This window comes from Rhododendron vialii, chromosome 4a (assembly GCF_030253575.1).
Source record: "Rhododendron vialii isolate Sample 1 chromosome 4a, ASM3025357v1".
Taxonomy (NCBI): domain Eukaryota; kingdom Viridiplantae; phylum Streptophyta; class Magnoliopsida; order Ericales; family Ericaceae; genus Rhododendron; species Rhododendron vialii.
Genome location: NC_080560.1, coordinates 31,641,735 through 31,668,026, shown reverse-complemented (window position 1 = coordinate 31,668,026; position 26,292 = coordinate 31,641,735). Strand labels below are relative to the sequence as shown.

At 37.1% G+C, this 26,292-nt stretch overlaps 2 protein-coding genes across 2 annotated transcripts; one reads left to right on the top strand and one right to left on the bottom strand.

Annotated features, from left to right (window-relative positions):
- Positions 1-3,512: 3,512 nt before the first annotated feature.
- LOC131323908 (uncharacterized) lies at positions 3,513-5,134 on the bottom strand. The gene is made up of 6 exons (XM_058355745.1): positions 4,614-5,134; positions 4,396-4,489; positions 4,226-4,321; positions 4,046-4,144; positions 3,819-3,953; positions 3,513-3,731 (listed from the first exon to the last, which is right to left on the bottom strand). Exons 1-6 carry the CDS (start codon positions 5,132-5,134, stop codon positions 3,513-3,515), a joined length of 1,164 nt encoding a protein of 387 aa, XP_058211728.1.
- Positions 5,135-25,055: 19,921 nt separating this feature from the next.
- On the top strand, positions 25,056-25,781 carry LOC131323907 (cysteine-rich repeat secretory protein 38-like). The gene has a single exon (XM_058355743.1). It carries the CDS (start codon positions 25,056-25,058, stop codon positions 25,779-25,781), a length of 726 nt encoding a protein of 241 aa, XP_058211726.1.
- The last annotated feature ends 511 nt before the right edge of the window (positions 25,782-26,292 follow it).

Below are 26,292 nucleotides of genomic sequence, written 5' to 3'. Positions count from 1 at the left end.
GATTAGTCTCTACTCATAGTTCATAAGAATGGTAGGATTGAAAACGTTGGCTATTTTTGTAACAAAGTGAACAATACACGAGATTCCATTTGCGTGTGCCAAGATCAAACCAACACGCGCTATGTCAATCTAACGTGCACTAACATCTTTTCAGGCTTACGAGGAGTTAGAGTGTGAGAACCAGCAAGCTTATGTGAACCATATGAAGCATAAAAAACCCATAATATATGAATACCCCGCACTTTCAGCAGATCGGGACAGGCCTTATAACAAAATGGCGTGCGCCAGAAGCATGTGGCGTACACAAGGTACAATGTTGCACACGCTACATCCTTCTGGATTAAAACTTTAACTCTTGGTTTTGTATCACATGTTGTTTGGGCTTAGGGAGCAACACAAGTTACTATCATGGCCCAGACATTTCCCCTTGGGGCTACATAAAAAATACGAGGTAGATCATACCTCTTTACAGGCAACTAGAACCTTTGTTTTCCTTCTTTGAGCTTTCAAGAACCACTTCCCTGCATGTTGTTGTGTGTATAGGTGTGCGCTTCACTCACTACATAACCAAAGCTTTGATCCACCATTATTTGAGATCTTCTCCTCCTAACTACCAACTAAACAACACTCTAACGGCAATACTATTCACACTGTGCAGTTTTGCCTTCATACCAACTTTCTTACCATACCTGCCAACCCTTGTTCAGGAGTTTTCTGTTCTATTTTATAGGTGAACGAGCTCTCTTAGGCCACTAATCGAGTTTGCAAATTAAGAGTTGTCTTTTCCAGCCTATCATCAACATGGCGCACGCCAGCTGTCATGACATGACATGCCCTGTCTAATCAAGTGTACGTCCCTGATGATTCGTTTATGGCGTGCGCCAGCTTCCAATGCGGCGTAGGCCACTCATTTTTGCTAACGCTACTCTTGTGTCTTTAGACCTAATGCACTGGTTCTTTAAAGCTTCGGAAGAATTCACAATAATAAAATTTGCAAGTTTGAGGATTTTTTTCCTCATTGGAGAAACATCCGGAATATCAACTTAGAGACTTTATTTGGAGGTCCCAAAATAGAGTGTCTAAAATAAATTTATGAGCCATGAATTTACACACACACACACACAAGCATACCCATGTGTAAATATGTTTAGTTGATTGGGCCTCCGTCTGTGCACCGTTGTGCAATAAGGTTGTTAATTTTTTTTAGAGTTACTTGTTTTCATGATCGATTACTTTAAGGGTCTTAATCTAAAGATTTACTATAACATTATAGGAAGATGAGTTATAAATAAATACATGGAGGGGTAAAGTGTAATCTTGACACTTGGACTCTTAGATTAGACTGTATTTGCTTTAGATCTCAAAACTCAAACTGAACAAAGGCTTAAATGTTAGTGAACAATTTGTTATCCTGGTGCTTCTCTCTCTCTCTCTCTCCAAACCCTCATTAGAGAAATTAAGAGGAATCCACAATATGCATCCGACCCCGAAGTATTTGATTATTCTGATGACGAATAGGAGTTATTGTATTCATACATTGATTCTAGTAATTATAAATTGTGGTAGTATTATTGTTGGATCTATGCAAGAACTTTATGTTTTGTTGTCAGAGACAGCTGCTCTGTGAATTCACATATGTTGCTCCTATGAAATAAAGTAGGCTATTGTGGAAATTAAGTTGTTATGTTATATTCTGCTGGACTGATATAGCAGCAGAAACAGCAGCATAGAACAGCAGCAGCAGGATACACAAAACAGCAACACAATACAGTAGCAGCAAGAGCAGATAACGGGCAGCTACTATTCATTACAGCAGCCAGAACAACAACACAATACAATAGCAAACAGCTGCAACATCAATAACAGAATTGATACAGCACAAAAACTGACATATAATTCGTCATTGTAAATGCAATAGCTACACACTTTAAGAAATAACTGCCCTCAAAACTAAGAGACAACGGGACAATAGCTATATAAGATGTCACAATTCATAACAAAAGAATATATGAAACTGTAGTATTTGTCCCCATCCACATCCACATGTACTAGCACCTTACAACTCAAAAAATTGTAGTATTTGGGGGGTTTGTATTTGTGCATTAACCTAACTGACAAAGGAGAAGTACCCAATCTCCGTTTGGGTAGCAAATCAGGAACCCACGAACAATAAGGAACCCACGAACCCATAAAATCACTTCAAAGTATCCTGCACACAATCCACAGGAGTATCAACTACATGAATTTGACCACGAATACCCCATAATCTCCAACAATGAAATATTGACAAGGCTAAATGATACATCTTCGAGAGTCCATGTAGCTAGGAAAACAAAGAAAAAACATAAACGAAAATTGTAGAATAGCATATCACAAAATGAAAACCATAAAAAGTGTGACAAATTAGAAACCCGTGAAAAGTGATGGACACAAACGAATAGTGCCATTCTTGTTTCGTGCAATAGGAATATGAAAATTGAACTCAACCTTCACTTCACTAATGGTATAGCATAGGATCTGCATACACATTCGCTGAACTCAAATTGGCTGTACAAAGCAACTACTATCATTCACAAGTCAACCTAATTAAGGGATTCATGTAAGTTCCGAACATAGGTCCTAGCTCGGTCCATAAATATTGCCAACCTTTGGTTTAATGGAACTAAGCAGGAATGGAATGCTCATTCTCTTGGAACAAATCTTCATTAAGACATTGGGGGTTTGGTAAAAGGACGACGTAACATGGATATCCCATCTAGATTCATCATTTTATAAAAGGTAAATGGCCATTCGACCGTAAAGCTAAGGAAGGGACACTCAGAGTGCTACTGCAAAGGGATACAGTTGTCTATGAGGAATAGTAGACAATCTATGTACCCACCAAGTTTATTTCTAATTTTCACACACGTTCAGAAATCAAGTTTGATGGAGCGTGTCATATATAAAACCCAACCCTATATGCTGTTTAAAACAACATAGCAAGCTGCTACCTTAAAGGTTTCAAAACCTATGTACTTCCTAGCTAAAAATCATATCCGCACATATATTCCAACCTTTCAAACATGCAAAATGCATTCAGAAAAAGGGCAGAAATAAGATGTCCCTGCAGAGGTTCTTGAACACAATGTGAACATCTTCAAAACAAATACCGTAATAACATATTTACTTCAGGATCCCTTTTTCTTGGAATTCCCCTTTTTTCATATTCTTCGAACTATCAAGGACTTCCAACTTTCTTAATCCCAGTCGAGATCGAGACCTCAGAAATTGAAATAAAATAGCATCCCAATATGTAATGAGGTAACAAACAATTATATCATTAACTATAAAAACACAGGTAAGAGTAATATGCTTACGTTTATTGCCTTGGGATGATTTTTAATATGGAGTCTCTTTCCTTATTTGCTTCATCCATGAAAGATGAAGTAAAAGCTTTTTACGAATGGTTGGAATATGACCTCTGTGAAGTTCAGTCGAAGGATAAGTTCGACCATCCCAACGGTCCACATACTTCATGACATAAATTCCACAATCATGGCTACAAAAACAAAATTGAAAGACATGACTACAACGCCCAAAAGAATGACAAAATAAGTTGCACAAGTCAAGGAAGTTATGACTAACAAGTTTGTCTGTTGTGGCACATCCGCATATTGAACTTCAAATATGCGGGAATCATTTCGTGAACTTCGCGTACGTCTCTTCTTCAGGAGTGCAAATAGATTCTTTTGCTATAATCGAAATTGAAAACAAGTTTGTAAGTATAATAACAAGTGCGGCAATCAAGATATAATGCATTAGGTCCAGCGACAACTTACTAAAATGTTAACTTGCTCCAATTGATCCAAGTTTTGTCCCGCGTGCTTCATTGAGTCAAGAATATAAACGCGTGACTCAACAAGGGATATGCACACGCAAAACCAATGTTCACTTTCAAGCACAGGCAAGGAAAGCTGAAAATAATAGGCCACCATTAGGTCAAAATAACATTGGGGCACACATCATAAACAATGGAATACGGTATATATTGGGATTAGTTACGTACCATGTCGCATTTTAACACGTCATAACCTAGTTTATCAGGGTCGCAATCATCCCGCAATACATTGCTGTACTTGTCACTTTCAGTTGCAAGTAGATTGGACTGGGGAATTTTTTTTTGAAATACATCAGAAATAAAGTCAAAAAACAAAAAAAATTAACCATAATAAGAAGGATATGTTACCGCAAAGGCTGGAGAGAAAATGTGACGTGATGGATGAGCCTTGGTCGCATGGGCTCTTTCCTTCAGCATTCGCCAATCCGTAAAAGTGTACATAACCTACGTGTAGTCCAGTGTATGACAGTTATTCAACGTTATGACACAAATAACACAAATTGAAGTATGGAACATACCATATTACACACAAGGCCCCTCAGTTTAAACGATTGAGCAACTTCCTTGTGAGTAAGAGGCCACTTTGCCCCTTCAATACGGATCAACACCTCACTGTTGTGCCAAAATATTTTGTTAGTATACCAAAATCGGGAAAGAGATAGCATGGTTTCAGAAATGTAACCGATTGTCTGTCCCTTACAAGTAATATGGTATGTCGCGAAAAAGATAAAGGTACCTTAAATCATTTGTCGGTCCCCTAATAAGATAGTTAATGACTGATTCTTCTTCTTCCTTTAATTTTGTTGTCTTGACGAAGGGTTGTGCAACAAAAGGAGATTTAATAGATGGGCTCGGCTTCACATTTCTTCGACGTTTTCTCTTTGTGGGATCAGTTGAGATCGCCACCGCTCCCTGCTTTCGCTTACAGGACGCCGACCCATCCATGATTTTGGAAGTCCCCCCCACCTCCCCTTTCTCCTCAATCTCATCCCCCTTCTCCTTAATATGATCCCCCTCCTCCCCCTTATGAATCTGATCCCCCCGCTCCTTAATATGATCCCCCTCATCCCCCTTATGAATCTGATCCCCCTGCTCCTCCTCCTCCCACTCCCCCTGGTCCTCATATTCATGTAGTTCAAAATTTCCACTAAATTGTGGCGAATGGCCTTCATCTTCAACAGGTTCTGCCCGTGGACCATCTTGAAGGCTTCGAAGAGCAGGGCTTCCAACGACAGGCTCGCCCATAGCAGCATCCATTTCATGCAACCTTTTTAAGTTATTCATAAATTGACGCATGAAATCTTTGTACATATCAATACAGATCTGAAATGGTATAAGATAAACCAAAATATGAGCATATGTGAAAACTAATTGAGGCAATGTAAAAGAACCATGAATATATGAAATATTGAAACTAAGCCAATACCATCACCTGATTTTTCAAATTATGGGGAGGGAACTGAGAAAAAAAATAATCCTCTTTTGGCTTGTCCTCCGCCTCTTTGGAAATTCAAATATCGATCAATTCCTTTGTCCATAAGCCAATAGGAGGCTCAGGTTCCTTCCCAATTTCAACATCCAACGGATGTAAGTCAAAACATATGACCTGCAAAACAAATCAGTCATAATTTTTAACTTCCTACATAAACCATAATATTGTTATTGAAAGTGTTAAATAGAATGCTACAAAAGATTAAGTAAACATACCATCAAAAGGAACAGACTACCACCAACTCCTTCTGCCTTCCGTCCACGACCTTCGGTTACCCGAACCTTATAATTTCAAATCTCGTTCACCAACCAATCCAACACAAAGGCCGGCCACTTATACGTCTTTAAGGTTTCAAGGTCGTCGGCAATCACCCCAGGGAACAATCTATTCCCCGCAATTTCCTTCGTGGTGGGGCACAACAAGCATCCTAATGTAAATAGCATGTAAGCCCTATGAAACTTCCCATCAGTATCCCCTTCCCTAATCACATTTTCCAATTTCACGATTTCAATCCCCTTAAAACCTCCCTTAAAGTCCTCTTCAATTTTTGTTCTGTGCAATTCAAGGCATTCCGTAGGCACAGGTGTGTCCCATATTGGCATCCCTAAAACTCTTGCAACATCTTCTTTAGTAATATGAACAATTAGGCCCCTCCTAAATTCGATGCTACAAGTTTCTGGATTGAAACATTGGACCAAATGCATAGCAAAGACTCTATGTAGATGGCCACACTTCACATGAAGTAATGAATGGAATGGATTACATGCTTTGATTGCATCACGTTGGTCTTGAGTCAATTCACCAATCAAGGAAACAAATTTCCTAGGGGAACACCTTGTCTTTATAATAAGCTGTATGTATAAACAAACGAAAAATTATATTAGCATGGTAGTAATTTCATTATCACAAAGGTAGCACACATAGCAGGTATTGGGTGGTAATTTTGTTAGTATGAAACATGTACATGTTAAAACAATCAAAAAGCGATTTGTGGTAATGAATTAAGTAGTTGTGTTAAAGTGGGGTCAACTCAAATTGGATAGGACCACAATGAAAAAGGATACATATTCAAAGGCATAACTACCTATATATGGACATAAATGCGCATAAAGGTGAAATCCCATGATTAAGCATTTCAACTCCTAAGCACAGTACAAAGCATCGTTAGTTATTGACATACCGGCACTTTTTTCTTCTTTTTACTCTCCCCTGTACTCTTCTTCTTCTTCTTCTTTGGACGGGGCGGACAATTGTCGCCCTCTTGTTCACTCGATTCCTCATCATTCACATCGACCTCATCATTCTCTTCCTCACTGCTTGATCCAGAATAGGTTTTGTCGTAGTTCTTTCGCAAGTATCCCTCATGCCACCATTCCGACATGGCTGCCATCACCTACATAGGAAATGAATATCATAGACGAGATTAAAAAATGGTACTGATAAAAAAAATACAATTTCTTTCCATCCCTCAATCCTAACCTCTGTTTGTTTTATTATATTGTCTTCTTGAAATATTGTCTTTACACCTCGAGTAAAATCCTTCCTGCATTTAACCAAGGATTCAGTGGTCAATACGTAAGCGGGATAACAAAAGACATGAAATATCATCTATTAAAACTCACACATAAACAGTGAAAGAACTAGGTTTCTGTTGCTTCTGGTGTGAACTACTTCCCTCGTGAACTATTGCACCCATCTTCACCTGCACTTTCATAGGTGGTACTACTGATTTCCTAGCTTTGGCCTTTGAACGTACCATCGTAGAGATAACTGCACATGAAACGAAGAAATTTACACATAAAACCATAATAAGCAACCTGTGAAGTATAAATCTTGAAAATATGTTTCAGATCATCTTAGTTTCCTAAGGCCAGTCAAAACTATTTCAGACTTAGCCAAATTGCATTGCATTGTTAATGGAAGAAGACAATGCAATGCAATTTCGAACATCGGCATCAACTACTTTGATTTGCAAACATCAGCATCGACTGAGGTAAATGATCAGAAACAGCAGCAGAAAATATCATTAGCATGATAGCAAAACAGGTTGTAGCAAATAGGAGATTGGAGCTGCCAAAACAGAAAATACAGAACAGCAGAACAACATTTTGCAGCTGATTGCACCAGCAGTGTACCAGCAGCAGCCGCCATAACAGAGACAGCAGTAGCATCCACACAACAAATAGCAGTAAGAACTAGGGACATGCCCCCTACAAAAGGCCTAAACACTCCCATCAATACAAACTGGGAACAAGAAATATTTACAAAAATATGATCAATAACATCGTCCAGAAGAAAATAAATATTGGAACCAGTCGTCTCTAGGAATGCAAAGTACCCTAATACAAGTTCTATGAAAGACGCTTTGATAATTTCACTGTCTGGGCGATCTCCTATCTTGTCACGAAATCCCATGTGAAATGAGTTGCTGAGCTCCTAATAGAAAGGAGAGTTATCCCAAGTAATCTTCATTTACAAAGTTATAATTGATGTTAAGCAATAGCTCTTGAGGTTTCTAGTGTAGTAGGACATACTATAGTGTGATGTATATACCCCATCTCTTTCTTGCTTTAATTAGGTTACTTAACAAAAAAAGGTTGTTTTAAATACATTCGATGTTGATCTATGAGTATAAGAATGTCCATAGTAAGCTCAAACAAATTCTATACATCCTAGACTCATATAGGATGCTCAAGGATAATTACCATTATGCTAGTAACACCTATAGAAGCTACAAAACAATTCATTACTTCCAAGGATCTAAATGGTTACCTGAAACGAATTTATGTTAAAAACAAGAGCCATAAACCTGTTTCCTTATTCATAAAACCGTTTCTCCTCTCAGTTCTTTGTTTCCTCAACAAAAATATAGCGTCCACTCAAACCACCACTGTCATTTGTCTCGTATGCATTTGCACTTGATGGTTTCTTCATGAACTAGGGAGCAAAGACAAACTTGGTCCTCTTTAACCACTCTACTTCACCTATCTATTTGAAATAAATGCTGCTTGAAGACAACATATCAAGGTCACAGTTTCCTTTCAAAAAAAATAAAGGTCACAGTTTAAAACAATTAAGTTTCATTGTCCAATGATGGTCATATCTTAATGGATCAATGCATCTCAATGATTTAGAAGTACGCAATATCACTTCCAATAAATGAGCACCAAGCTAAGTAACAACCAATATTTTACATGAACTAATGTGTGAGTCTTCGGTACAAGTTTGTGTTCAAGCGCATCAAGATTCATCTTATTTTCATCTCAACACTCAAAGACAAGGGAACTCTACAAAGTATTCATATATCTGAATATAATTCATCAATTCTCTTAGGATTTTGTGTATAGAAGGTATCACAGGCCATTTCTGCTTAACTATGTATAAAAGTTTGATACATAGTTAACCAGTAACCAAGAATAGTAAACATATTTTGAAGAAGCACCTTACTTCCGCTCCATTTCTTCCATTTCCTCCCAAGTGGAGGGGAAGAAATGGGACAAAGAAATGGTTACAATTTTTTTACCTCCTCACAACTCCTCCATACCCCTCCCTCCCTACCCCTCCTAAAAATCAACCCAAACACGCAACTATTTTTTCACCTCTAACCCTTCAATACTCCTCCAAAGCCTGCATTCCAAACGGAGTGTAGAGTGTTCAAACTGCATAGTTCATACATTTTGATGAGTCATGCAACATTGGTAATGACTAAGTAAAAAAGGTTCAAGCCCTAAACAACATTCATAGTCCAATAATTTAGAAGTTGTTTTGGTCAACTAATTGAAAGGGTCTCATATAGTCTCATACATAACCATGACAGAAGCCAATTGAAGTACCTAAACAACAATCATATTCCCAATTTAGCACATAAGGCAACCAAATGAGCAGTAAAATTACGAGCTCACGCAGATTTAGGTTTTGAATCAATCAATCAATAAAACATGTCGTTTCGGAAGCAAGGGGATTTCGGAAGTTCAAACCTAGATAAACAAATGCAAAAAAAATTTAAAAGAAAGACAAAAAATAAGTAGGCTAACTTTTCAAATTAGGACCTAATAATTGATTCCTCTGAGAAGCTGAAAACAAATTTGGTTTACCCTCACTCCAGTATTGATTGATGTATGAGCAAAATTTGTTAATCCAACAAGGAGTAATGGTTGATTCCTCTGGTCGTTGGATGTTCTCGACCTATGCGCTATTCCCACCCCCACCCCCCGCAAGGAGTAATGGTTGATTCCTCTGGTTGTTGGATGTTCTCGATAAAATTGAAAAATGTGGCAAAAACACCCATAAAGCACTGGCACAAATAATAGTAAGTACGTGAGAAAGAATTGAAGTTGTGTAGGTGGAGAACTCTTACCCAGACAAGGACGAAAGTTATAGATTCATTGATTATTGTCATGAGGATGAGATTTCAATCATTGAGTTGACTACTATGGCTACTGAAATGGGGCAACATTACTCTAATGACTACTATGTTAGGGTTAATGGTGAGAATATTCTACTTACTTCAGATCTAGAAGTAATGCAGCTACCCAAATTAGTAGATTGTAATGGAGTGGTCCACGTTTACATAAGATGGAACTTGGAAGATGTTATACCTACTCAGGGTAGTGGCAGTGGTGGTGCTAAGACTAAGCCCAGTCCAAAGAGTAAGCCAATTACCAAGCCCATTATCAAGCCCATTCACAAGCCAATGCTGAATCCCAACCCCATTCCTAAGTCAATTGTGAATCCCAAACCCTTTCCCAAGTCAATTCTGAATCCCAACTCTATTCCTAAGCCCATTCCCAAGCCAATTCAGAATTCTAAGCCCATTCCCAAGCCCATTATGAAACCCAAACCCTTTGTGAAACCTAGAGTCTCTGTAAAACCAAATCCTACTGCAAAGGGTAAGGGTGTAGTGCAAGATGAGGAAGACACAGACACAGATGAGTATGACCCTGATTCATCCTCATCATCTGAAGATGATGAGGACTTCTGTGAGACTGATTATGCTGTTGTTGAAAATGAAAAAAATAAGACTTGGCTCTGGTTTGTAGAGTTATTGAGTGATGATCTCAATGTCCAAAATTCATATAGGTACACCTTTATGACAGACATACAGAAGGGGTTAATTGATGCAGTGGGTCAGGTCTTTCCTAATGCTAGCCATAGGTTTTGTGTAAGACATCTTTACAACAATTTCAAGGGTGACTTCAAGGGGTTGCATTTAAAGGAAATACTTTGGAAGGCAACTAGAGCTTCCACTGTTGCAGCATTCACCAAAGCCATGGAAGAGATGAAGATGGCAGATCCCAAGGCATTAGCCTGGTTGATTGAGAGGCCAGTAGTGAATTGGAGCAGATCACATTTTGACAATTTCCCTAAATGTGACATCCTATTGAATAACTTATGTGAGAGTTTCAATGCTGTCATCCTATCTGCTAGGGACAAGCCAATCATTACAATGTTAGAGAGAATAAGAATCATTCTAATTCAAGCAAGCCAATCATTACAATGTTAGAGAGAATAAGAATCATTCTAATTCAAACAACTCAGAAGAGGCTTGAAGCTATGAAGAGGTGCATGGATCCAATTTGTCCCAAGATTAAGAAGAGGCTTGACCTTTTGAGGGGTGAAAAGGGATGGATTTCTAGGTACTGTGGCAATGGGAATTTTGAAATTGTTGGACCTTATGAGCAGTACAAGGTAAACTTGGAGAATAAAACCTGTGGGTGTAGGAAATGGGAGTTAAGTGCAATTCCTTGTGTACATGCTGTATGTGGGTATAACCATCTACACATGGATCCCATGGACTATGTGCATGACTGTTATAAGGTGACCACCTACCTGAGTTGTTATGGAAATGGATTGGGACCAATTAATGGCAGGGAAATGTGGCCAACAACTGATCATCCTATCATACTTCCACCAGATGTTAAGAAAAGGGCTGGCAGGCCTAAAAAGGCTAGGAGGAGGGAACCAGAAGAACAGGAGCCATTGGATCCAATTAGGGTTGGAAGGAAGGGAGTTAAGATGACTTGTGGCAAATGTGGTCAGGTAGGACACAACAGAAGAAGTTGCAAGGGGGATCCAACTGCAGCAACAACAGAAGAAGGTTCAAATGCAGCAACACCAGCAGGTCCAAATGCTCCAACTGAGCAGGCTCGAAATGTAGCAACACAGCAGGGTTCAACATCCCAAATGGTAAGTCATATGCAAGTACTGTGAGGTTTTTGTAATTTTTTTAATTTATACAATCCATGCATAGTGGTAAGTAATTAAAATACTATGCATGCACAGTGGAGTAACAAGGCAGAATGGTGCAACAAGTCAGAGTGGTGTAAGCATTGTACTAGCTACAAGGCTCAAACTACCAGTGAGTTATTAATTTTTTGTTTGAAAATTTATATGAAGTTAAAGTTATTTTAATTAGTTTTGATGACGTATTCAACATGGTTGAAAATTTGCATTTGTGGTGCAGGTGAAGAGGAATAGAGGTGCAAGGAAGACTGCAGGGCAAGTTCAAAAGAGAAACTGAAGCTGGCGAGGGGAATGGTGGTGCAGGTGCTGATGAAAAGAGACAAATTTGCATTGTTTTTGTTCAAAAGAGAAAATTTGTGCTTCATCCTTCCGTGCTCTTAACGTATTCAGCAACTCTTTGTTTTTGTTATCAAACCAACTTATTTCATTTTTACTTAACTTATTCGGTTTTTAAGTGCTGAAATTGGTTATCAAACAACCGCTAACTGTGGGTGTTTAATTGGAATTTTGGGTGAAAGGGAAATTAGGTAACTTTATTGCAGAGATTGGTGTATTCAACAATCTGTTGTTGTTGTGGTGTGAACAATAGTATGAACATTCAGCCTGCAATGTATTTGATGATATGGGGAAACGGGAATGGAACCAAATATAGCATGGCCTCATTCTCTGCAATAGTGCCCAAGTGTGATTGTTCATTTTGCTTAAAACTGATGCATGTACCTGTGTTTGTGTCTAACACAACTAAACACTATTGCTTGACCAACATTTGCTTCAACATAAAAGAACAGCGAAGAAGGTTACCCACCGTGTCAAATGTTAATTCAAAAGTGGTATGTATGTAAGTGAAATCTGAAGGTATATTTAGATACAAGGTAAAAAATGTGCTGGCAGTCGAAGCCAGTGTCTATCGGATTCGATGACTCTTACTCTTGCGGCATTGTGACTGCACCATTGAATTCCCCTATTCAAGTGCCTAAAGGAACCTAGACTACTCCAAAACTACTGTTGAAGCAAGCCTCAAAGGACCCTTGGGGACATGTGTGGGTACATAAACCTTGCCCTAATTAGTAATTATTAGTGACATGAGATGCATGGAGTTTTGTTGATCTCGAAGTTGGAAATAAAGGACTCCGTGGAGAAATCTTCTTAGATGTGCAGTAGTTGTTCGACAGTGTAACATGCATGCTTGATGTGCCTGAAATTTCATTTTCCTTTGTAACTTTCCATGTTGAGATATCTGAAATAGTTGAATATACATGTAGCAGCAGAAAGTTATATTGCTTAAAACAAGTATATCAGGGTACTTATGATCAAATTGGCAATGTTTTAAATGGGAGTGATATGTACATTTTCTGGTGGTGTTACAGGCGCAAGTAATATGTTAATTCTGAACATAACAGGTGAAAGTTGACAATTTGAAGGGTAAAAAGGTCGGGTTGTATTTTTCAGCATCATGGTGTGGTCCATGTCAACAGTTCACCCCAAATCTGGTGGAGGTTTACAATGAACTATCCGCCAAGGGTGATTTTGAGATTGTGTTTGTCTCAGCAGATCAAGAAGAAGAGGCATTTAAGGGTTATTTGTCCAAGATGCCCTGGCTTGCCATCCCATTTTGTGATTCAAACACGCGCGATCAGTTGGATGAGTTGTTCAAGGTGATGGGAATACCGTACCTTGTAATCCTTGATGAGAATGGGAAGGTTATGATAGAGGATGGTGTTGAGTTCATTCGGGATTATGGAGTTGATGCGTATCCTTTTACCCAAGAAAGGATCAAGGCCATACCCAAAAAAGCCATACCCAAAATGCTTCAAAAGTTCAACGTAACAAAGGAGAAATTGAACAAATACCCAAACTTGTACAAGAATGGAAGTCGAGGAAGTGCTGCCACACACCCACTGAATATCGATCGAGGAAGAGAGCTGCTCTATCGTCGTCGTTAGTTGGCAACAAAGAGAGGAGGAATCAACAGAGCAACGAGATGGAGGGAGAGAGCAACACACATAGAGAGAGAGAGAGAGAGAGAGAGAGAGAGAGAGAGAGAGAGAGAGAGAGAGAGAGAGAGAGAGAGGGGTTTCTCTGGTTGTTGGAGAAGAGGAGAGAGGGAGCAACACACTGAAAGAGAGAGCAACACACTGAGAGAGAGAGGCGCTAGGGTTTCAGAGTGATTTGGGTGGGAGCCTGGGAGGGTTTCACGAGTTTTAGGTGGGAGAAAAAAGGGGAACGACGTCGTGTGTAGGAGAAGGGGTACTTTTGTCCAATTCTGTTTTGGTTTCCATGTATTGGGAAATATTTGTCTCCTTCACATGACTTTTGAATTCCTAAAAATTACTCCATGACTTGGGCATTATTTACCCCTTTCTCCACTGATATGCAATTTCCCCAAAAAAATCAGATGTTAACTCTATGGAAATAAGAGGCCACGAGGATATTTGACTGCAATGCCTAATTGGAAACCCAAATTGTTGCAAACATTTTCATAAATCCTAATATACCTAATAATGACCTAAAAAAAATACTATCCATGCTATCCAACAAGAACTTAAGCCAAAAAAAGAGTTCGGAACATATCAAACCTATCATAGCCGCCTAGTGAATGAGGAAACCGATAGTAATCAAGTATTAATTGCTAGAAGGATTGACACATTGAGAGAATGGATTGATTATGCTGCTTGCCTGATCAAGTTCAGTGCTAGATCGGTGATCTTCGTAAGTTTCTTTGGAGCCATGTGTTTCTGTTTGGATTGTCTTAGTTGAACACAGTTGCTTTCTGTTGGGTAAACCAAGGATTTTATTCTCTATTTGGGATGTTTAATCATATGACTCCTTTTTCTATAAAAAATAAAAGTACATTAATTACATGCATTAACTCCTAACTGTTTTTGCCATCCCAAAATTGTATTCATGGCCCTATCTAATACCAATATACCCACGGCAAAATATGTGTTCTTGTTCCTAATCATGTGACTAATTGTATTTTAGTGCCACTGGTCTCAACACATAATACACAAACATAAAAAAAAAATTACCACAAAATCCTAACAAACACATGCACGACGAATGGCATACAGAAAAGAGATGGGAAACTGAAAATCAAAGTTCTATGTTCTATATATCAATGGGTCCCCTATATCAATCCCCACAGCGAAATCAAACAGATACAAATCCAGAAAATTTGTCAGAACAAACCTCTGCACGACATACTAACCCTGTAACCCAGAAAAACCAAAACAACTAATCATCATAGAAAAATACCTGTTACAGACGGCAAGAAACAGTAGAAAATTAAGTTTTCAAACCTTTCCATGTATTAATTATATTGGATTAAATGGGTGAGGTCTTCTGGTTACCCTTAACCCTAAGTCATAAGATAAATAAGGATTTTTTCAAATGTCTTTGCCGCAAGTTTTGGATTGGTCAAACCATTTGGCTGAATGCTGTGTGACATATTATCGAATAAGGCTAACAAAATAGAGGTTATGGATAAAAATATGCACAACATAGTGTCCGTCAATGGTCCTTGTCTTTTTAGTGCTTTCAGTGTGGAGACAAACAAAAAGCTATGATTGTAAGTGACTTCTTTTCGGAGATCATTTTAATTGAAATGCGGAGAACATAGTAAAAGGAGATTTGGTACATTAAGTGGCACATTTAAATTAATCCCTAAATCTAGTTTGGGATATAATCAACCAATCTTGTATTTGTCGCCTTCAACAGTTCTGAAACCCTTTTACATCAAACGGCTCAACCCATAGAATTAGAATCAGGTATCCAACAACAAATACAAATTCAGGATCTAGGAAGTTTGCATGGAGAGATCTCGTTGGTGGAAGGGGCAACAATTCGTTCAGCATCTCTGATATTATGCAAATTACTGTTCCTAATAGAGAAAAATCTGAGTCTGATGGTTTTAATGTGGCCCACATCACTGAGTGCCAAAACGAGAACACAGTAAAGAATATAAACCTGGAATCCCAATCCAACCGTATTTCATAGACCTTGCTCACCCGTCTCAATAAGGGTTCTATCATTTATTCCCAAATACATATAACAGCAAAATGCTTTAAAGTAAATAACCAAAGCACACATGCACCATAAATGGCATACGGAAAAGAGATGGGAAACTAAATATCAAAGTTCTATACATCCATAAACAAATAATCTATCATAAACAAAATACTTGTTACAAAGGGTAAGAAACGATAGAAAAGATCTCCAACCCTGGGGATTTCGGAAGCAAATCAGTGCTGGAAGTTCAAACCCAGTCAATTTCGAAACCTGATAGAGGTCTCCGGTGGTCGGAAAAGAAAAAAGATGGTCACCGAGTTCCAAGGTCGCCTGAGGTCAACGGCTAAAGGAAACAATTGTGTCTGGAGATTCAAGCCCAATGACAATGTCGAGGAAGATCGACGAAGAGAGATGGGGAAATTGCTGGTCGTCAGTTGGCAAGAGAGAGAGGACGAGAGAGGGGCAACGATATGGATAGAGAGGAGCAGCAGGATGGGTTACAGAGAGCAACAACGAGAGAGAGTTTCGGAGCTAGGGTTTGGATGTGATTTGGGGGTGGGAGAGCTAAGTGTTTTGGGAAGAAGGGATTCCAACGACGTAGTGTAGGGAGAGGGGTATTTTTGTCCATATATGTTTTCCAGACCATGCATTGGGAAATAATTTTCTCCTTTCCATGACTTGGCAATTCCTAAAAACTAGTCCATGGATCGGGACTTATTTGCCCCTTATTCCACTGAATGCCAATTTCCCCTTAAACATTTGCCAAGCCAAATTAGAGTGTATGCAAAATTCAATATTGTCTTATTGTGTTTAATTGTTGATAAAATGCGAACTTATGAATTATGATCAGTTGGTGTCCATTGTAAGTCAAATTCTTAGATCCGGTCACTGCAAGCTGACATCCACCCTTATCTTTCTGACGACAAAAGATGTTGAATTCCTTTAATCATCGACTATTGGGTTCTTTTTTGAATTTGATCCTATAAACTTACCAATTTTTAGAAAATTTGGTGAGTGGTTATAAAAATTTCATGATTTTAGATTCGTTATAGGAATTTGTATTGTGCATTGCACAGACACTTGAAAATCTGATCTCATGACTTGAGGGTCTATTTAAAAATCTGAAATGAAGATACATATCTTTTTAATTTTTCCTTCTATAAGACATATTTTTTTTGTCAATCGATAGAAGAGATCATTTTACATCAGATATAAAATACATAGTACAAACCCGGTATACTACATCAATTGTAAGAGTTTCACGAGATAACCAAACCTAACAACTCAATTAACACAAGAAATAAGCCCGTTATAGGATAGGCAAGAACACCCACATGCAGGTGGGAGAGACTCAAACTTCTGACCTCCTAACGACATGCAAGAATCCTCACCAACCGAGTTAGCCCTGTTTGGTTTCTACTAATACCATAAGACAAGCATTACTCTCATTCTATACTACTAGATAAATATAGTAAAGCCTTCAAAAGCATCCAAACACGTCAATTCTTATAATTTTTAGATTTTCACCTGATCATGATTCAATACATTGATTTTTTGATTAATTTTAATGGGATGGAATAAAAAAAGTAAATCGCTTGCCTCACAATACGAATGTAATCACTACCCGAATAGATACGCTGCGGATTGGGGCAGATGCACGTTGGTGTTAGGGTGGGCACGTGACCCCCTCAACTTGTTAATTTATAAGCCAATAATGCGGCAATTAGGATTTCTTTAATTGGTAGGCATTTGATTGTTTAATTTCTCAATTAAGATATTTTTCGGATATATATATATATATATGGAAATTAGAAGTTAATTGTAACAATATTCGCGGAAAATGTCTGGGATAAATCTTTAATTTTTATACTTAGTTTTAAAAACTTTATCACAACATAAGTCATAAGTTTCGCTACTTAGGGATGAACGGTTAAGTTCAATATTTTCTTATTGTGTTTAATTGTTGGAAAAATGTGAACTTGTGAATTATGATGAGTGGGTGTTCGTCTTAGGTTGTTTGGCCTAATAAGTTAAATGTGTTTTTTTTTTTTGTCCTTATTTAAATTTTTTTTGCATTTGTTAATTTTTCATCAATTTTTTTGTGGATTATTGCTTTGTCATGATGAGAGAAATCTAAAAATTAAAAAATTACAATCAAAACCTAAATTTTTTGAATAAAGACAAAAATAAGCCAATAAATCAATTTTTTAGTCTTTATTAAAAAATATTGAATTTCGATTGTAATTTTTTACTTTTTAGGTTCCTCTCATTATAACAAAGCAATAATCCACAAAAAATAACGAAAAACTAACAAATGGGAATTTTTTTTAATAAGAAAAAAAAGCCATTCGGCTTATAATTAGGCCAAACGACCCTGTCAAACTCCTTGATCCGCCTGACATCCACACTTATCTTTTTGACGACCAAAGGTGTTGAATTCCTTTAATCATTGACTACTAGGTTCTCTTTTGAATTTGATCATATAAACTTATCAATTTTCAGAAAGTTTGGCAAAGTGGTTATATGAATTTAGAGTAGTTATAGTATATCAGAACATTGATAAACCTAGAATACACTATTATACACAAATTTGTACTATGCATAATGCAAAATTTTAAAAATCTAATTCCATGACTTCAGGGTCTATTCGAAAATCTGAAATGAAGATAATTATCATTTTAATTGTTTTTATTCTATAAGACGTTTAAATCAGTAGGAATATTACCATTACTGGCATTCTATGCTAGATACAAATATTGTGAAGTCTTAAAAATCATCCAAACACGGTCCCTAAAATTTTCCGATAGTCAGTACTTCATGATTTAGTCACTGATTTCTTTATTAATTTAATCATAATGGGATGGAATAAAAATGGTAAATTGCTTGCCTCACAACACGAATGAAATCACTACCTCAATAGATATGCATCCAAACGTCCATTCCCAAAATTTTCAGATATTCACTTCATGATTTAGTCATTGATTTCTTGATTAATTGTAATGGGATGGAATAAAATAAAAAAAAGTAAATTGCTTGCCTCACAACACGAACGTAATCACTACCTAAATAGATATGCTGACAAGGGAATTGTTCAGATATGGAAACTAGATTATTTATTTATTTATTTATTTGTCACTCGATAGATGTCTAGTCTACTTTTAAGAGGAATGGGAAATGGGTACCTTTAAGTGGTATGCGGAGTGAGACAAGCCCAAAGGGCATCAACTACCATACCAAATAAATACTCGCGCTTCTAGCGAGAATCGAACTCTCACCTTCCATGTAGAAAAGGTGAGGAACTGTCATCGGAGAACAAGTTCGTTGGCATGGAAATTAGATTTTATTGTAATAATATTCGTGGAAACGTCTTGGATAAGTATTTAATTAATGTTATACCTATTTTTAAAGTATAAGGCATAAGTTTTCGTACTTTAGGAGGAAGTTTAGCATTGTCTTATTGTGTTTGATTGTTGGAAAATGTGAACTTAGGAATTATGATGAGTTGGTGTCCTTCCCAAGTCAAATTTCTCGATTCGCCACTTAATTCTAACAGCCACACTTATCTTTCTGGTGATCAGATGTGTTGAATTCCTCTAACCATTGACTCTTGGCTTCTTTTTTGAATTTGCTCGTTCCACTTTCTCTTCTTAAAAAATAAATACTTATTTTAATTTTTAAACTTAAAAATAATATATGTACGAAAATAATTTTTTAATTTTTTTTACATCGTTCAATAGATTTATTAAATAAGATTCATATTACATATTTTTTGATTTCAGTAAACTCATTATTTTTAAGCTTGAAAATAGGTACTTATTTTTTAAGTACTTATTTTGAAAAACAGGATATCAATTTTTGAAAAACTTGGCAAAGTGGGTTATATGGTTTTCATGATTTTAGACTAACTATACTACAGTACTCTGTAATAATTCGTATTATTCATAGCACTGACTTGTAGTTTACATACAAGCTTCATACCAAAAGAACATGAAACTAATGAAAGAGTTCGTTCTTTTACAAGTTCTAAACTCAACTTTTTGAACATATGGGGTTAGTTCAGCTGGCCAAGACTTTTATATCTCACAAGGAGGTCAGGAGTCTTCGCACCTGCGTGTGGATGTTCTTTCCTTTGTATTCTTTGGAGTTATTTCTCCCCTTAATGGGGCTTGTAGTTGAGTTGGGTTTATAGTAATTGTGGTCCCTTTGATGGATTTATTTATTCTGTTGGTTCAGTTGTTGGGTTTTGTTATCTCATGGACTCTCACACAATGGATGTAGTGTCCCACGATTTGTATTTTGTAATTCATACATGATGTAATGAGCTCTCTTACCGATTGGGAAAAAAAAAGGAAATATGACGGTCAATGATATGTTTTGATAATTAATAACCGCCAAAGACATTTTCAGCATTAACAAATATTTTCAGCATGTCTTTCACGGATATTAATTATCAAAATATGTCATGTGCCGTCATTTTCCCAAAAAAAAACTCAACTTTTTCAAATCTTCACAGAATCTACAACTACCACATCAACCTCGCGACACAAAATCTCAAATAACGGAACACCCTCGCGAACTGCCATGCTGCCGTCAAATTCGGCAAAATCACAACCACAAAATACCAAAGAATCCCTCAACCAGGCTTGTTCGGCTTAATAAGCCATTTGAATTATTTTTTATCTTTATTCAATTTTTTTCCGCATCTAATAGTTTTTAGTCAATTTTTAAGGATTATTGCTTCGTTATGACAAGAGGAATATAAAAAGTAAAAAAATTACGATCGAAACCTATTTTTTTGAAAAAAGACAAAAAAATTTACTTATTGGCTTATTTTGCTACATACACAACACCATCCACAATCCCTCACGTACGTGTAAGGCCCACACACACTAATAAAAGCTATAGAGAAAAAACCCAAAAAAAATTTTGATAAAGGGAATGAAAGGAGCAAGAGATAACAGATGTCACCAAAAATATATACTGTATATATTACTCCAGTAAAATTAAAGGAATCAAAAGGAGACGACGGCCGGCTAATAGGGTGACAGCAGCCGGCTAAATCGAGAGCGATATTATATGAGAGAGAGAGAGAGAGAGAGAGAGAGAGAGAGAGAGGTCACACTTACGGATTGGCGCATATTGATCCTAATTAATCATTGGGGAGCGACGTTGATCACAATATATTTATAGAACAAAATTTCTTCGCAAGATTACAACATTGATCACAGGTCGCTTTCATGTAAAATGGGTACCGCTAAGTGGTATGCGGAGTGAGACAAGTCCAAAAGGCATCAACTACCATACCAAATATTCGCGCTTTTAGCGGGAATCGAATTCTCACATTCCATATAAAAAAGATGAGGAAGTGTCATCGAGGAACAAGTCCGTTGGCATGGAAATTAGAAGTAATTGTAATAATATTCGTGGAAACGTCTTGGATAGGTATTTACTTGTTATACCTATTTTTAGAAACTTTATCAAAGTATAAGACATAAGTTTTTGTACTTTAGGAGGAACTTTAGCATTGTCTTATTGTGTTTGATTGTTGGAAAATGTGAACTTAGGAATTATGATGAGGTTAGTGCCCCTCCTAAGTCAAATTTTTGGATCCATAACTGAATTCTAACATCTGCACTTATCTTTCTGACGACCAGATGTGTTGAATTTCTCTAATCATTGACTATTGGCTTCTTTTTTGAATTTGCTCGTTCCACTTTCTTTTCTTAAAAAATAAGTATTTATTTTAATATTCAAACTTAAAAACTATAAATGTACGAAAATAATTTTTCAATTTTTTACATCGTTTAAGAAATTTATCAAACAAGATCCATATTGCATATTTTTTGATTTCGGTAAACTCATTATTTTTAAGCTTGAAAATATATACTTATTTTTTTAGTACTTATTTTGAAAACTAGAACGAGGTATCAATTTTTGGAAAACTTGGTAAAGTGGGTTATATATGATTTTCATGATTTTAGACTAACTATACTACAGTATTCTGTAGTAATTTGCTGTGAGAGCCCATTACGGGGCAACATAGTCCCACATCGGCTAGAAATCAGAAATTGAAATAGAATATAAGTGATTCCGATCAGTTACTGTATAATTTGAGGTTAATTTTTTGAACCACGTGTTTAGGCGAATGGTTAGTAAGTCAATTAGGAGGGGTCGTTACAGTTAGTATCAGAGCACAACCTTGGCCTACATAGTGCATGGGGGCTACTTCTAGAATCTGATACGAGCACACTAATTGTGTTGTACAGAGCTAAGTGTCACACCATGGCCACCAGGGGAAGGTTGTTGGGCCAATGTAACGAGGACCTTGTATCATAAGGTGGAGAGATTGTGAGAGCCCATTATGGGGCAACATAATCTCACATCGGCTAGAAATTAGAAATTGAAACAGAGTATAAGTGACTACGATCAGGTACTGTATAACTTGAGGTTAACCTTTTAAGCCACGTGTTTAGGCGAATGATTAGCAGGTCAGCTAGGGTGGATTGTTACATTCATTAATGGGGCTTGCAGTTGAGTTGGACTTATAGTGATTGTGGTCTCTTTGATGGACTTATTTATTTTGTTGGTTCAGTTATTGAGCTTAATTATCTCGTGGACTCTCACACAATGGATGTAGTGTCCTGCGATTTGTATTTTGTACTTTATACATAATGTAATGAACTCTCCTACCGATTGGCTAAAAAAAAAAAAAACCCTCATCCTTTTGCAAATAGCTTCAGAAAACTAACAACTACCATATCAACCTCGTGACACAAAATCTCAAATAACGGAACCCTCGCGAACTACCACGCTGCTATCAAATTCGGCAAAATCATGACCACAAATCTCCTGTATCAAAGAATCCCTCAACCAGGCTTGTTCGGCTTAATAAGCAATTAGGCTTTTTTTTGTCTTTATGGAATTTTTTTCTGCATTTATTAGTTTTTAGTCAATTTTTTGAGAATTATTGCTTTTATAACGAGAGGAATCTAAAAAGTAAAAAATTACTATCGAAACCTCTCTTTTTTTGAATAAAAATAAAAAATTAGTTTAGTAGCTTATTTTGCTACATAAACAACACCATCTACAATCTCTCACGTATGTGTAGGGCCCACACACACTAGTACAAGCAACAGAGAAAAAACCAAATTATTTTTTTGAAAAAGAGAAAGAAAGGAGCAAGAGATAACAGATGTTACAATATATATATATATATATATATATATATATATATCGGGGCGGTTTCGGGGACACCCAAAAAAATACCTACAAAAACACCTCATAGTTCCCCGATCAAATTTTGATGATCCGAGCTGCTCAATGTGATCAGAACGTGATTTTAAGGGTACTCGTGAGAAATCAGCAAAAAAAATGACCGGGAAGGGTTTGATCCGAACAGTTTCGAACAGTTTTTTATTGAACGGTTCAAATAAAAACTGCTCAAATCAAGCCTTTCCCGATCATTTTTTGTTAATTTCTCGCGGGCAGTTTTAAAATCACATTATGCACACATTGAACGGTTCGGATCATAAAAATTTGATCGGGAACTATGAGTTTAAGATTTTGGGTGTTTTTTTAGGTGTTTTTTTGAGTGTCCCTTGAACCGTCCCGTATATATATATATATATATATATATATATATATATATATATATATATATATAGTCCGGTTCAAGTCAAGACATCCGGATTTTGTTTAGGTCTGGACTTTTGCTCTCAGTCATTGGATTGTGTTTCCAATGATTCGGAACTGCGGACGCTTTCTTACCGCGGAGGTGGTAAGAAAGCATCTGCAGATCCGGATCATTGGAAACACAATCCAACGGCTGAGAGTATGATAAAATCCGGACGTCCTGACTTGAACACACACACATTTTTCTCATTTTTCGATCGAATTTCGATGATTCCAGCCGCTCAATATAATTAGAACGTGATTTTAAGGGTATTTGTCAGAAATCAACAAAAAAAATGACCTAGAATGACTTCATTCGAACAATTTTTTATTGAACGGTTCAATAAAAAAATGCTCAAATCAAGCCATTTCTGATCTTTTTTTGGCCAATTTATCACGGGTACCCTTAAAATCACGTTCTGAACATATTAAGCAGTTCGAATCATCGAAATTCGATCAGAAAATGAAAATTTGCATTTTAAGAGGTAGCTAAAAAAGAGACAATGGACACATACCAGAGGGGGTACGAAGGGCCCGCCAACCGCTGATAGGGTGCCGGCAGCCGGCTGAGCGATGTTATATGAGGAGAGAGAGAGAGAGAGAGGTCGCACGTACGGATTGGCGCATATTGTCCTAATTAATCATGGGGGAGCGACGTTGATCACAATGATTCAATGAATAGAAATATATATTTATAGAATAAAATTTCTTCGCATGATAACGTTGATCACATGCTGCGTTCCTGTAAAAGTTTTTCGTCCTAATTTTTTAGATTTATCGTTAGTCTTGACGAAACGAATAAGAAAAGTATAAAAAATATGGACGGATGTTGAAAAAATTCAAATAAGATTACACTTTAAACAAATAAGATAGAGTTTTTTACTTTTTTCTGTTTTTAGTGATTTTATTTTTTGCTGTTGGTCATAATTTTATACTTTTTAGAATGCTTTCGTCGAGACGGATGATTAATCCGAAAAACAGCACGCATATTAAATCTAACAAAAATTCAGAAAAGACAAATAAAATACACAAAATAAAAAAATAAGTTAAGTTTACAAGAACCCACCCTAAATATCCATATTTCAAACTAATGTGCAGGGTCAGTGATGGACATTTCGGCTATTAAGAACACTGATTGATCTCTCACAACAAAAAATACTCAATTCGACATCACCAAGACTAAAGACGACTGCAACCATGACTAGACGTTCGGGCACAGCCTAATATATATGGTATCTTTTATTTTCTCTAGATATATGGATGTATACATCGGAAGGGCCTGTGCGAGCGTAGTGTTGATTTTCCTGACTGAGGTAACTAAACTTATCAAAAAGGAATTATTCCCAGTTTCCCACCATGCTGAAGAAGTCGATGAAATGTGCCTCCAACTTCCCTAGCTAATAGCACAGTCGGAACCAAGATTTTGATTCGTGGGGACAAACCAAGAAAACTTATCATCGGAAAGAGATACTACTTGGTACTATAGTATCCAAAATTACATACTTAATAATACAAGTAAAGGAAAATACATTTTTGTTGGGACCAGATCGAGCGCCGGTCGGTCCACTCTTATTATGTCAGTTTGACAACTTCCACTCAAATATAAAAGAAGAAGAACGAAAAAAAAAAAAAAAAGGAACCAGCCAGCCACCCTTAATTTGAAGTTGCTTCCGATCGTTAGGATTTTTCCATCTATAAAAACCCAACAATGTGCCTAGGAATGTATCCATCCCTCTCTCATCACCAAACTCATCCAAACCAACCATGTCTTCCTCCTCAAGGCTTTTCTCTCTTCTCCCTCTCCTCTGTTTTTCTCTCCTCCTCCAACTCACTCTTGCAACAAACCCAACTTTTTATTCCTGCTCATCAAGCTCCGGAAATTTCAGTGCCAATGACCCTTACAACCAGAACTTGAACAACCTAACGAGTTATCTCGACTCACTAACTCCGCTGACTGGGTTTGGTTCTGCCTCGATAGGCCTGAACCAGACCCAAGTCACCGGCCTCGCTCTCTGCCGAGGTGACATCAACAGTACAGATTGCCAAACCTGTGTTGACGGTGCAATCGTCCAGGTTCAAAACATTTGCCCATTCAAGAAAGCGGCATTCGTCTGGTACGATTATTGTCAGTTGAAATACTCGAACCTCGATTTCTTGGGCCAAATCGATTACCAGGATTGGTCTGCCCTGGAGAATCCTATAAATGCAAGCAACCCAGTTTATTTCAACGAAAAGGTTAATGAGTTACTCACTGATCTGGAGGGAGTAGCTTATACTAGCCCGACAATGTATGCTTCCGGGACGTTGGAGATCGGGAATTCGACTACCCTTTATGGATTTGTTCAATGCACCAGAGATCTTTCTAGTACTAATTGTAAGACTTGTATTGATATTGCTATTAAAGTGTTTCCGTACGGAAAAATAGGAGCGAAAATCGTGAGTGCAAATTGTAACGCGCGTGTTGAGATATACCCTTTTCTCAATACCTAGAGGACATGTACCATCGGTGTTAGATGGTACCGATGAATAAGTGTTATAAGAACACCGACTGCATGAGGTTGAGTAAGGATATTTAATTTGGGTTTGCTTACGTCGCACATGTGTTTTTAAAAATTTTATGCACTGAACTGATTAATTAAGGAATACCAACTTTAATTATTTGTCGGATGAACGGATTTCCTTTCCTTAAACATGATTGGGTTGTTACTATGGAATTGGATTATGGATCTACTAAACTGAATGAGTAAAACTATCATTAGTCCACTTCTCTTTCTTTTCTTTTTCTTTTTTGTCGGAAGTGAGAAAATGAGAAGATTGTATTGATAAACGTCCAACGACACTTACACAACGGAGATCATTATAAAGAACTTGGACAAAGCCAAATTAATCATCTAACAAATACAAAATGATTAAATCACAAGGCAATCGATGTCTTTCATCATAACCTAGGCATGGCCTGAAGCAACAACGACACTTTTAAACAGCTTAACATCTAATTAGG

Excerpts from the sequence above, each read along its gene's own strand:
- LOC131323907 (XM_058355743.1), top strand. The coding sequence starts at position 25,056 with ATGTCTTCCTCCTCAAGGCTTTTCTCTCTTCTCCCTCTCCTCTGTTTT.
- LOC131323908 (XM_058355745.1), bottom strand. The coding sequence starts at position 5,134 with ATGGATGCTGCTATGGGCGAGCCTGTCGTTGGAAGCCCTGCTCTTCGA. Across the intron at positions 4,490-4,613 it reads GGACCGACAAATGATTTAAG|TGAGGTGTTGATCCGTATTG; the intron begins GTACCTTTATCT and ends TTGGCACAACAG. Across the intron at positions 3,954-4,045 it reads ACGTGTTAAAATGCGACATG|CTTTCCTTGCCTGTGCTTGA; the intron begins GTACGTAACTAA and ends TATTATTTTCAG.